At 35.5% G+C, this 14,463-nt stretch overlaps 1 protein-coding gene across 5 annotated transcripts in view; it reads left to right on the top strand.

Moving 5' to 3' along the window:
* The window catches only part of LOC139984207 (uncharacterized), a 49,346-nt gene that overhangs the window by 11,759 nt on the left and 23,124 nt on the right, over positions 1–14,463 (top strand). For 4 of the 5 annotated variants that reach the window (XR_011798977.1, XR_011798976.1, XM_071998015.1 and 1 more), the window contains exons 4-9: positions 1,164–1,298; positions 2,056–2,211; positions 3,235–3,369; positions 9,382–9,537; positions 10,750–10,890; positions 12,678–12,971. Coding sequence is in view for 3 of the 5 variants with exons in the window: in XM_071998015.1 (XP_071854116.1) it covers positions 1,164–1,298; positions 2,056–2,211; positions 3,235–3,369; positions 9,382–9,537; positions 10,750–10,890; positions 12,678–12,971 (1,017 nt within the window). In the remaining 2 variants the exon portion in view is untranslated. The remainder of the gene's footprint in view (positions 1–1,163; positions 1,299–2,055; positions 2,212–3,234; positions 3,370–9,381; positions 9,538–10,749; positions 10,891–12,677; positions 12,972–14,463) is intronic. The other variant, XM_071998024.1, reaches the window with a different exon arrangement.

Below are 14,463 nucleotides of genomic sequence, written 5' to 3'. Positions count from 1 at the left end.
GAGTATTATAATGCAACTGGTGTAACATACCTACAGTATTGTGCATCATTTAGTTTAGCTGCAGTGACTTCATTAGATGTTTGGAAGTAGGGGTGGAGGGGGAGGTGGCACAGTAACATCAGAGCAGCAATGGGGGGGGGCATGCTGGTAATACAGACTGGCACCAGAGGTTTTCATCCTTTCCAGAGCTTAATATCAGCAGACTTGTTAAGGTATACATAAGTAAATCATAGTTTTTAGGTAGAAGGAAAAAAAGGTCTTCCTTTTCTTTCGGAACATGGTAAACTCAAATCATTGAGGGGTGCACCAAACATTTGGAGAGCACTTGCCTACATTTGAGATGCCACTGTGTAGCTGTAACCCAACAAAAGATGTAATACGTGAATGTAAAGTGCCTTCTAAGGACAAAGCATATTATGTCATAGTCATCAACATTGGTTGAAGTCTGATAACTTATTAAACAAACTGATGCTTACATTGCAAGTTAGTTGCGCTATTTAGTTATCCTAGTGTGGCAACAATTAACATGAATCCTGCTGTTGGTGTTAACACAGGACAAAAATCAGAAAAAAAGATAATCTTGTCTCCCATGTTATTAGTTGACCCAAGTGTCATAATGCTATGTAATATTTTTTTCTGCTGAGCTTAAGCATTTGTAATTTCTTGGTAGGTTTAAAAAGTACTTGAAGGTGCCTACAACTTAAATCTGAAATATGTCATTCTTTGTCACCAAAATATTCATGAACATGTGTCAATCCATGTCAAATGAACAAAGGCATGCAGGGTCCAGGTACAGTATGGCTGATGTTGAAATGATATGTTCCCAGATGTCTCAAAGGAGGAGAATTGGCAAAATAGTGTCTGTTCATGTTTTGCCAATTTGGCAACACCTACTGTACATACATACAATAGGGATAATCAAAGAAATGTGAATGGGCAATAGCCTTTTTGAGTTGCTCTGACTGTATATGCCTGTAATGATTAATACTGTAAATCAATAAGTAAAAGAAAATACCACAATTGTTTCCTTTCTCTTCCACTTCCTCCCTCCATTCACCATCCCCCCCCCCCCAAAGAAAGGAACCATTATAAATTATCACATGCTACCACCATTGTATAATTTTCTTAACTATGTTCTCCTTGGTTTTCCTTTCTATTAATAGCTTGTAGCTCTGGTAGATGGGGTCCACCAGGATGTACCGCTATCTGTGATAATTGTTACAATGGAGGAGTTTGTGATGATGAAACTGGGAGATGTATCTGTGCTCCGGGATTCATGGGACAAAACTGTCTGACAGGTTTGTACAGATGTCTGTGAACTTCTTCTTTTGAGGTTTTCTTTGCATGACAGTGAGGGGCCATATGGGACACTATATGGGAATTCCTCTTCCCCTTCCTCCAAGGAAGACTATTGAGCTTTTAATATTCATGAAAAGTATCCACCAACTTGGGAGTTCTTCTCCCTAGCTTTTGATCATAGTGTTCCCAAGAGACCATCCATTAACCATTTCAGTGTGAAAGTTAACGTAAGTTTCGTTCCCAAGTAATCTTGTTATTGACTTACTGTAGTCCTTAAACTTGTACTGTAGCACCTTTCATTTATCATCTTTTATGCCCAAATCAATGTTTAAAGGCATAGCTAGACAAGCCCAGAACTTAGCTTAACTTTAACCACATTTTACTAAATAGACGCTGCTGATATATGGATATGAATGAGAGAAACAGGAGCTACATTTTATCTTTGGAAACAAACTAGATGCTGAAATAGCCAACATTTTCTCACATTATTCATGTCAGAGGAAGCAGTATATGAATATTGGCTAATACACTGCCGTTCCAATCACTTATGCTGAAACTAAACATGTGGCTGTGTATATCCATGGTGGTGTCACAGGTAGCACATTAGAGTTGATGAAGATCTCTCTTAGCATACAGTGGAACAACATAGAATACATTTTTTAAACTATCAAGTGTGGTTTTTCTCTATTTCAGTCTGAAAATGCTGATTAATTTTGCATTGAATGTAAAACACTGCAAACAAATATTTTCTTTTAGGGTGTGGTCCTGACAAGTTTGGCTATTCTTGTGAGTTTGAGTGTACTATTGGAAATGGAGCGACTGATGATGGTTGCCTAGGGAGACTGTTTTGCCTAATAGATCCTTTTGGATGCAGATGTAACTCTGGATTCAAAGATCTTAGTTGTTCAGTGGGTGAATATTTTGTTGATGCTTTTTTTGTTCTTGGAAGTGATTTTCAACCAATCTAGAGGCTGCAAATGTTAGCCATTTTAGTAAGATTGAGAAAGTATGACCTAATTTGTTTTGAGCCATGCCCAGCTTGAACCTTTAATTTTCACCATTTGTCGAAATTAGAGGTTAGGCTATCTGGATGTAAAATTTGATTTTCAACATGCAGATAGTTAATAGTTCAGTACATGTTTAAGTATGTGAAATAAGTACAGTATAGTGTACTGCATAGTGTTTCAGCATGTACACTTATTCATGTATACAATTTTGTGCTTTAACATTATTCAATTCATTTCCTTTGCCTATCAACTCAGTGGTGCAGTATGAAACCACATGATGAGAAAATTTAGAGTATATTAACAGAATTCATATAATCATTATAACAAGTGTAACATGTATGATAAAGCGTTGTCATTGTCACTGCATGAAAGGAAACCAGGGAGGAAGTTTCAAAGAAACAAAAATGAAGACAATTTTCTGGCTACCATTAAAAGTATTAGTATTTAAGTGTAAAGTATGATACGATAATATAAATGGTTGGATGAAATCGATTGCGGGATATGAAGAGTCTTTATGATAGCTTAAATCTTAGTCTTGATACCTGTTTCGAATTCTGGTCTTGTTTTAACCAATAGCTGGATTTTAAAGATATATTCCTTCAAAATACAGCTTGATTTACTTCATCTAGCTGTTTCTAATTATAATTGTGACATAATTTTATTCCATCATGAAATTCAATTTTTGTCAAGCAAATGTGAAATTGATACAATTGACGGGATAGCATATATCATTGCATTGTAATGGATAGGGCTATAATCTAAGTCATGTAACTATAATCATAATAATATCATATTGTGTTTTGCTATAGTTCTCTCTCCTATTGGAACAGACAATCTATTTTTGTGATCATACCAATAATTTCTATGAGCAAAATCTAATAAAGTGTAAAAAAGTTAACACTCAAGTCTTATAATGTTTTGTTTACAGTGTGTGAACCAGGTAAATATGGGGCTGGCTGTTTACAAGATTGTCACTGTCAGAATCAAGGCAGCTGTAACAGATTTACAGGTGAATGTTACACAGGAGGCTGCCAAGCTGCATGGAGTGGGAATAACTGTCAGAGTAAGTTGAATCAGTTAGGTTATGTTTTTATAAGGTACATGATTTATACAACTATTTCATGGTATTCATGTCTATATAGAGCAAGTATTACACATTTTTAGGTATATCAAGCGAGCTGTTGTAGAATTATCCACCTGCAAGTTTATATCTGTGTAGTTATATACCTTTACAAATTTCATTAAGGAGGATTTAAATGTATATTTAAATGTATACCTAATCGCTTTGTTTTGCTTTTACTCAGACTGAGTACAAACATTTGAAACTTGTATTTCCTCCTTCACTTCAATGTAGCATTTTTATACAGTTCAAGCACACACTTTAGAAGTGTACACACTATAGTTAATCTGTGCATTCATTTAAAACCCTTTTCATGGTATGGTGATTACATTGAATGAATTTGACCCCAAATTGAATAAAAGAAAGTTCACTCACAATAGCTTTTTGTCAGAAACTTACAAAGGTAAATATAAATTTATACAATACGATAGTTAATCATGGGATGTTCCAAAGGCCAAGGTGATTGCATGCTTAACAAAAAATACCAGACAATCATTGTCTGCACCTTTCAATTAAAACCGCATCATCATAGCAGCTTGTATGTTGAATATTTTCAATTATTTTAAGTCGGTGATATTTTTTCAATGTAGAATGAATGTCAGCATGTCAATTGGGATGAATAATATTTAGTCACTTATCCATTCCATAGAGGAAAACAATATTTCCACAAAAATTGAATTATTCAGTTAATTTAACAGACAATATTTACAGTAAACATTCCAAATGTACAACATTTTCAGAGTAACTCAACATGAAGATGATCATAGCGTAAACATTTTTTTTTGGCTATCTTTAAACTACCTAGATAGATCTAAATGGTAATAAACTGTAGAAAATGTTTCACTCATAGGATATGGGATTTTTTCTTTCACTTAATTGCTGTTTTGAAAACTTCACAAAGAATTTAATTCCCATTTAAAAAAATAATTAATAAAGGAATTGCACTTTGCAACCAACAGACCTCCCTTTGAAACCTTCAAAATCTTTATAAACCTATATTTAAGAAACAGCTCTTTATTATATTAAATAATCTTTAATTTTTTTTTAACTTGCAATTTTTTTTGTTAAAGGTTGAGACCATTCAAAAAATTTGTTTGAAAATTGGATCTTTATTTTTTTTAAATATATTTTAAACATTTATTTTTATTTTGACTTTAAATTTTTGCTTTAAAGATTCATTTTAGAGATGATATATTGTGTTCAGTCATGCTTACCATTGGCCATTAAATTTTTGTGGACAGCCAGGCAAGATTCTTTCATTGATACAAAACAGACTCACAAACATCAGACTCACAAACAACAGTTAATGTGAGTCAGGAATTTTAAATACGAGCCACAGATGATGTTAAAATGGGTGAGAATGTTACAAATTAACTTTATTTTGGACCTTTACAATCCTGTATTTTCATGTTTGAAGCCTTTAGTGGTCTTTATTTTTTCATTTACAACTATTAAAACAACCTTTATTGTTTTGAAGAGCTGCTGGAGGTCTTAACCGAGAATTTAACATGAGGAGTTTGTCATGTAATGAGATTTAGGTTTATTCAAGAAAAAGTGGTGCGTGCTCTTTGAGTTAGGGGTTCTGAATAGCCAGTTTAAAAAGTTTCTTGGTCATCTCATAATAGGCTCGGCCAAATTTGTCTAGTGCCATTGTGGCATTGCGCCTGCGACACAATAATTTGAAAGATGTTTGCTGTCCTCTTGTAATCATGTTTCCAAAGATTTCAGAATTCCTTCTCAATCAAAGATTTACAATGTGTAAAAGAATGGCTAGATATGGGCACAAAGTTTGTAGGGAAGTAACAACTAGTGGAGCTTTAGCACATTATTTTGCAGTGAAGACAGTATAAAGAGAAAATCCAAAGCAGGTCTGGAGTAACATCTTTATACCCTGCATAGTAGAGTCAAGTTCAATGCCAATTATAGGTTGGACATTATTTGATACAAATAGATAGGGGCAGTTATCATGCATGATTATGATAATTTTGTGACATATTTCACTTAATTTTATTTTCTCTTCTTTTAGTGTATACAGTTTGAGTATATTGCACAGAAAGATCATTTTATTAGGGACATTTAGACACCATTGCCTGTATTTCCTGCTATATAGCATGTAAAGTTAGATTACTTGTCTATCAGATTCTGTACTACAGCAAAGTACCAAGATTAAATAAGCATTGTCAATTGTAGTCAGTGTAAGTCTCGTTGGTGAACAGATTTGTTGCTGTGCTAGCCATTTTACATTGAGTGATTTCAAAGAATTTGTTCACAAGACCTGATAACTTGTATACATGTACTAAGCAATCCATATCTGTGTATTGATGGTTTGTTAAGTCCATTTAGTGAATTTGACCATATATGTGTCTGTCATTGAAACAGGATGTGGAACTCAGACTGGTTTGTTCTTCCTTACATTTATCGCAGTTGCTGTTCATCAATTCAAACACATGAAGAATTTATGACAAGAAATCACAAATTTAACTACAGAATTTCTCTTTTCTTCTTTTTTCTTAATTTTGAAAGTAATGACATGAAACATAGAAACACTTCAGTTTTGTAAATTTCTGTTGCTTAGCTGCTATGGAAGGGGGCACACATGAAATTGTATGTTGATTATTTATCCGTCCGTCTGTCACTATCGTCGTCCTCCTTATGATTTGTTTTTATTAGTGTGGGGGTGGGGGCTCTACTTGGTAGTCAGAGTTTTAACTCTCTTAACATCAAACTTTACCCTCTTTTGTAAGTTTTGCACATATTTACTTGTATAGCTTTCACATCATTTTATATCCTCAGAACAAAGGATTTATAGAGAGTTGCAAACCATCAACAAAATTTAGTTTATAATTAACAGTGATGACATACCGTAGACGTGTGACTTTGGATTACGTTTGGTTTTTTTTTACTCTGTTGTAGCAGATAAATATCAGCTGCCAACATGTTAATGCAAACTACTGTACTACCATTTGTATGGCAGAGTATGTTGATGACATCATGTGATGGTGCTAAACTTGCTAGGCACATGAGACTCATCAAAATTCACTGGAAGAAGAGTATATGTTGGTGTGTCAGTGTTGACATTACAACATTCTTGTTTTTGGTTTCGATGATAATCGTAACCTTTGGAATCATGACGGCGTATGTGTACCCCTGGTGTATGTGTGTGTGCATTTGTAACTCCCAGCTTGTAAACACGATATCTGAAGAAGGGAAGGTCGGACCAATTTAATTGTATGTGTGTAGAAGCACGATATTGAGCACTAGAAGCATTTTTTTTTATGTGGAGGTCAAATTAAGGGACCACCATGGGCCAAATTATAAAAACCTTGTAAAAACGATATCTCAAGAAGGGAAACTTTGGCAGACCTCATATTTACTAAAAGAAGGCTATTGTCTTTTGTGGAGGTTAATGGTCATTTGGGGTCATCAGGGGTCAAATTGTGAAAACCTTGGAAGCACAATATCTCAAGAAGGGAAGCTTAAAGTAGAACGACAGTGACAGAAAAAAAATCTCTCATTTTCATATATAATGTAGTTTATATGTTACCAAGCAACATTTTTTTTTTAATTTTCCAAATAGCACACCGGAAAGTTATAAAAAAGGGAATTAAAACATCGTTTTTTCGTCTCCGTAATTTAGGAATTTGCAAACACTGCAACGACCTTGAACAGCCCTCAGGTCAGTGAATGACGTCACTGTGATGATCTTTTCTGTTGTGAACTGTTCAGTACGGAGCTGTGCGTGCATTTCGTCTCAGCATAACTGTTATTTTCCGGCGTAATGTTCAAGACATAAATAGATAATGAATATCATAGTGTTTCTTGATTTCTTCACCACGTGTTTACAAGTTTTTTTTTACGAAATTTGCGGCGATTTCGCAACGATTTCCCAATATCTGAAGAAGTAACTCGCAAGCTGACCCAAAGTAACGTAAATCTCAAGATCACGTTTTTGGCGGGTTTTATACAGAGTGATGTATGAATGTGCTCACTTACCATTCAAACTGGCACAATAACAATAGTGATGATAGTCTCAAACGTAGATTAGTATAACATCCGAAAGAAAATCCAAAGTTCTAAACAAAGTAGATTCGCTTGTATGCACTAGGCCTTCTGTAAAACATAAACGTTCCTTGTTCCGTGCGTCATTAAATCCAACAGAAAGGTTTCATTGAGCTTGATATACAACCGCATTTGAACTCAATCGAGTTGTTAGTCTAGCTCGAACAATTTTCTCACTACATGCAATGCCTATTGCGTTTATTCACATGCATGCCTCGTGGTTTGGGCTTCAGGAGGAATCGTATTCTAGCCCAACTTCACGTAGGTCCGCAAACGGTACTTTCACACTGTGCAAACATAAGTGACAGTGTGAGCTACCGTAAGTAATACTTACACGATGTTTTGTTTCGCTCGAGCATACACACTTTCCTATTTGTATTACATTTAAAGTGGTTTGGAGGTTATGAACACATCTCTGCCCCAAAAAACTCTGCCTAAGCGACGTCCATGCCCCAATTGAAATTTGCATGTGGATTCTCTCCTCACATTGTCATTAGGTTGTTCACGTCTGACATGTCTTCCAGTTCCAACACTTACTGTTGCATTTATCGGGATATATATAAATAATGCGGCATAAAAGCATCAATCTTTCAAACTTTTATTACTTTAGTGACCTTGCCACACGCAAATTTCAATTGGGCCCGAGAATCATCTTCTGTGAAGTGGGCAGAACAAACTTTCACATTCTTGCCATGAGAATCTCCTGGTGCGATGAAGTCTTTCCTGGTTCTCCTCACAAATCGTATCCAGAGTTTCCGATATCTCTCACTACTTTTTCCGCTTGGAAAATTGAAAAAACTTATTGTAGAGTCCACATTCGTTCTGTTGCATCCCCCTACAACGCAATTTCTTGGATTTTGCTAGTGGTTTACGTTGTTTGTCGAGTCCAATATAGAGTAGGTTGCAACTAAACTTACACACTAAGTGCACACTGCTGAAGCACGGTACACTACACCGAGCTCACGTTGTTATCATCATAATGACGTCACATGTCACTGTAGATCACGTGATCATCATATCGCTTTTCGCGAAAAGCCCAATTTTTGTTTAAAAAATCAACGAGTTTAGGAATTTTTTTTAAGCCTTTCCCAACATCGGATTGACTTGAATTTTCACATGTGTAAAATGGAAACCAACTAGAATACTCTTGAATAAAATCGTATTTTTTCGTCGATGGTGAAAAATCACTATCGTTCATCTTTAAGCAGACCTCAAATTTGGTGTGTAGAAGTACCACATTGAGTCAAGAATCTTGCTGTTTTAGGTGGAGGTCAAAGGTCATTTGAAGTCAGCAAACACCAAATATTTACTTCACTCCCCTCTTAACTGTCTCTGTACACTAATGCACCTTCTTAAACATTATATCGCAAGAACTGCTTGGACAGCCGCATGTTTGGTATGTAATTGTACTACATTGAGTACAAGTAGCCTAATGTTGTGCGCGGAGGTAAATGGTTGTTTAAATTCACCAAGGGTCAATATTTCAACAAGGACAGATGTTATATTTAGTATGTTGATGTATCACATTTAGTACAAGAAGCCAGTTGTTGAGGAGAATGGTCATTTCAGGACAGTCTGTGTCGTTGTGAACATATTGTTTGTCAGATCACACTGCTTTTCACTGTACGACTAATATCAAGTATGTTGTACACTCTCACTATACATTACATCAGATTCATGAAGAAAACTGATCATGTTTCATCATCGAAACCACAATGCATTTTTGCATTCTGGTTAATACTTTCAGATCTTGTTTAGAAACATTTACATGCAGATGAAGAATCAGTATCATGTTATGACTTATGGTATCATCCAAACAGTCAGATAATATAACAAAAACAAACATGTGTAAATCATGCAGCTTGATACTGATATGATGATATTATTTGTCCATAGTTCCTGATGTTTGTCCAATGGGTTACTATGGTAACCAATGTACAGAGAAATGTCTGTGTCTTGATGGTGCTATTTGTCATAAGCTTTCAGGAAGATGTGAAGATACCAGTTGTGCTCCAGGTTCAGTTTTGGATCCAAATGGCCAGTCCTGTCTAGGTAATTTCTTAGTGCACTAGTCTATACTCATACATTTTCAATTAATGTTTACATGTTTTATTCTCTACTTATTTGTGATGTTTACTTTCAAGCAAAGGCCATCTGTTCAATTAATTTTAACATTTTCCTTTCTCTAGTTATTTGTGATGTTTACTTTGAAACAGAGGCCATTTGTTTTAGCATTCATACTGGATGTCTTCAAGATGCAGTCAGCAGATAAAGCATCAGAAACTTTCCTAAAAAGACATTTATTAATTAGCTTTGTCTCTCATATATCATGTTGTGTATATTAACTATATATAGCTACAGTCAGGTTTCTATTTTTACTTTATCTTTAAAATGAATAACTTTATATAAATTGGTGTGAATAATAGTATAGTAATAATAACCAATGACGTTACTTTAACATGAATTGGAGGTCACACTTTTTACAAATGACTGGCCTAAAGTTGGATTCATGCAAAGATTTGTGGAAATTGGAGGTCACACTTTTTACAAATGACTGGCCTAAAGTTGGATTCATGCAAAGATTTGTAGAAATTGTTGGCCTTTTTGTCACTGAAACTGTACATACTATTAGAGATTAAGGAATGTAGATGTCATCTTGAAACTAACAGCTAATGATAGTAGCCAATAGGTCTTTGTTAGACTTTAGAAGGAGTGAAGGCATAACAAGAATAAAAAAGGTGGATCCCCCCCCATTTTTTTTATTATTGTCATCTTTATTGTGGGCAGTCCTGCTCAGCGCAGACGCACTGCTTTCCAGAGGAGCCCTCAATACAAAATACATATTCAATATAATGTAGTAGAAAAACGGTAAACATCCAAAAGCACAAAAAGGACGGCAAAAAGATAGACAAATAAATATCAGACGTCTAAACAAAATACACTAGTTTTCATATTGCGTTTAAAAATTAACTGCTCAGTTTTGATAGAACTTACATAGTTCATACCATGTCCTCTAGTTCAACCATGTGTTGGTGGTGGGTTAGGTATAAATGGTTTTGAGTAGTCTGGACTGTCCCATGCACTAATTCATTTGAACCATTTGCAGATGGGTCATCCCAGAATACCAATCACCCATCTTCTTTTGTAACATGCCTGATTTGATTTAAGCCCAGCTGTTATAGAAGCTTTCTTTCATCCCAGATAAATGATCAAGGTAACTTAGACCCTTTTTACCTCAGTATTACTGCTCTTCTCTCATTTCAGAATGTCAAGCCGGCTTCTTCGGTGATAACTGCACAGAGGTGTGTCACTGTGACTCTGATGCATGTGATAGAGTAACAGGAGAATGTGTTGGATGCTGCAAGCATCAGTGGATTGATTTACCTCCATCCAGATGTCAAGAAGGTAATTTGTTGATGGTGTGTAGCATCTTGAAGGACACCACTCATTATGAATGAATTTCCCCTTGCAGTAGTACATTTGCTAGTATTGATAATTTAAATATTCCACAATTTTTTGCCCTGCAAGGCAATGGGTAGGCATTAAGTGCATTGCACACATTGCCAAATAGTGAAAATTCTGTACAGTAATTATTGTAGTGCGCATTGCACGCTACAATATTGGGATTACTAGCCCGCTACATCATTAACATGCCTGGCTGCTGAATGCCAGCTTAACATACACTCTTCACAACAATCTCAAATTCACAGGATGGCTACGCAGGAAATAATCCAGATTCAGATTTACAAAAATTGTGGCGGGGAACAGTTAATTCTGCACACATCAATAAAAAAGATCTCCTTGCGTAGCATACTTCTTCGAAACAATATGTAAACTTCTCTATGTAAACTTCTCTACTTTGGTTCGTTATTCTCGAATTGAACAAGACAGGTAACGTTTGAACTAATTTGAGTTAACAATTACATCCTGCAAAAAAAGTTACAAGCTAGAAATTATGTTAATTGTATTATTTGCAACGACCCGGCGTTATCTGTATTACTTCAGCTCTTGCAACATAGGCACTTGTAATGTTATTAATGTGGCATTGCATTACATACTACGGCCGTGTATGGCATACATTACGTGTTTTGGATGACGATACACCAGGGCCAGGAAATCGACCAGAGGGTGTTAAATTTGCAATGATAGACTATAGGCTTACGTCACTACGTGTATTTGTTAGATTAATCGTCCATTGGGCCTTCGGATATTCCGTATGTTTGTAAAATTTAGGTAACTAGGTGAGGATACAGTAACGTTAAAAGGTTGTCCAATTTGACCAATCAGTGTCCAGGACTCTGTGTATTCTCTGTCACATCCGAAACAGGTGTGATTTGTGATTGACAGCTTGGTTCGAATCAGATGTGATTGTTTTAGTCATCATTGCTTTGTTTATATTGCAGGCAAATGTTAGCTAGAGTACTGTTTATAAACATTACACAATATTACCTAGCTTTGGTCTACATTATAGGACCAAACGCCATAGTTTTTTCTTCATGACCGAAATAACTTCAAAAGTGTTGCAGTAACAAAGACCTCTCCATTGAATATCACTAATTTTCACCTTCATCACGCACTACGACACGTGTTTGTATACAAATACACAATACACATAAATAACGTCAAAGATAGTGTTGTTTGGAAATGGTATCTCAGGTCACACCATTTGCAGTGGCGGAGCTAGGGGTATTGGTCAGAGAGGGCGAGAATGGTCTGTAGGGGCGCTTTCGACACTATCTAAGCGGAGCGCCACCACAGGTTGGCGCGGAGCGTACAGAATTATTTTGAGTAAAGATACTCCCTAGATCGCCAGAAATGACCCTTTCCGGGTTTTGCTAATTTGCAGATAAACGAAGAATAAATAGCCGTTAGAGCTTTTTTTTCAGAAAATTACACCAAAAAAATGTGACAAATGTCAATAGGTAGATGAGAGCGCATTAAATTGTCAATAATCGCTAATAAGTAAAATGTGGTAAAAAGCTGAAAAGGGCGCCAGCAGTCCATTTGAGTCCGTCAGGGGGGGGCATCCGCCCCCCCCCCTGACTGTATGGATGCTCCGCCACTGACCATTTGACTCATACCACAACTTGGCAATGAAACAGTTATGGTAGCAACTAATCATCGATTTCATTTACTTTACGGATATTAATACAATAAAAAAAATTAACAGCCTTATTCTCTTTACATTACAGGAATTATTAATGTTACTGGCAATAAATCCAATCCTGGTACACAGTGGTCAGTTACATGTTGGGTTGAGGAGTTACAGCAGATCTCTCCAAAGTACACAGTTGTCCTGTCCCAAACTATGGATCTCAGTTCTCCGTTCTTGCAGGCACCAAGTAGCCTCACCGCAGCTAGCAATAGGGCTGGTTTCATTCAAAGAGGATCAACATTTACAACCACTGATGCACAAGCTGGGGATACATACTATTGTGTGATAATACCAGGGTTTGCCTGGCTAAACACAACCTTGTCTCATTATGGTAAGATAACTGTTATATGTTTTACATTGATTACATTAGTACATGTTCACATTGAAACTCCTAATATCAAACTTAAATTTTTTTACGTTTTTTAAAGTGAACTTACAACTCTTGCCATTTTCAAATGATATTATATATTACTAACAAACACTCTGAAGGTGGCAAACAAATACTATGATACTTTATAATGGCTTACCGTGTAGCTAAACGCTGTTGAGTTTTGATTTCATATTGTTGCTGAATTGTGAACATTTTCAAACATTTTTTATGTGCTTCTCCTGCTGACTATTTGGTTTATTAAAGCGATTAAATATGTCAAACAATATTTCTATCGAATACCAAACAGGGACAGGGCTATGAGACTTCTGTTCTTCTTAGTTAATTTTCTCACTGCAGGATAAACATGATAATACTGTAATATATTTTGTAAAGAACCTCAAAAGTTTTCAAATCATTCTAAAATATCTATAATTGGGTAGTAACTGTAGGGTATCTTTTAGAATTTGAATTGAGCAGGTCTGGTGATGCCTTGATCAAATAACTTTCTTTGATTTTTCTTCTTGTATTATGGGGCTTGACAAGTAATACCCTGTAGGTAATAATGGTATACATAAATAACCAGGAAATTGATTGCAACAATTCTGAAAATTTGTTTCTGGGATGGACAATTGGGGAATACTATTGGTTCATGCAAGCTGTAAACACTGGTGAATTGATTGTATTCAGAGATAATCAATTAGTCATTGGCTCTGAGCTTAACATTATGTCTTTGACACGTGTAACCTTTATGTAGGTTTGGTACTGCCTATGTCATCAGTTTTACTTTAACATTTGATATCTTCTTATGTTGTATAGGTCTTCACAAATGCTAACAGCCCAAAACATGGAGAACTTGAACTAAAAGAGTTAATGCATTAACTAACCTTGCTCTTTAGGAAATGTGTTGCTAAAATAGGTCAATTTATTTATAGAAAATCTTGTCTGGGTTTGCTGAATTTTTCATCATCAAAGTTCTTACCGTACTTCTAAATAGTAATGTAGAACATTCTGTGTTATATTAGTTGCCAAATACACATATTAGTGCATTTTTACTACAATAACTATACTAATATCTCTTGGAATCAGTTGCTATCATTCTCCTCAACTACATATGTTCTCTAGTTGTTACTATTGAAGAGCAGCTCTGCAAGTATCATGTAATATAATCTTTCACTGGCAACACTGATAGCTACAACAAAATATCAATAATAAATAAAAATAAATAATAGAAGGGACAGGCCGTCTAGCCTAGTATTTCCTGGATCGTTTCATTGGAAATCAGATATGAAGAGACCATTTGATCAGATGTAAACAATCTGTGCTTTACTACTACCAAGTCTTTAAATTTCTTGTTCAATATTTTTTTCAGTATTTATATAGCCAATAATAAAGCATGTTGCTCAGTGTCACGAACGACTTTATTCATTGTACGTGTATTCAGTATATGCTGGTC

This window comes from Apostichopus japonicus, chromosome 2, assembly GCF_037975245.1.
Source record: "Apostichopus japonicus isolate 1M-3 chromosome 2, ASM3797524v1, whole genome shotgun sequence".
NCBI lineage: Eukaryota > Metazoa > Echinodermata > Holothuroidea > Aspidochirotida > Stichopodidae > Apostichopus > Apostichopus japonicus.
The sequence above is the reverse complement of the archived record's forward strand: the minus strand, read 5'-3'. Positions and strand labels throughout refer to the sequence as shown.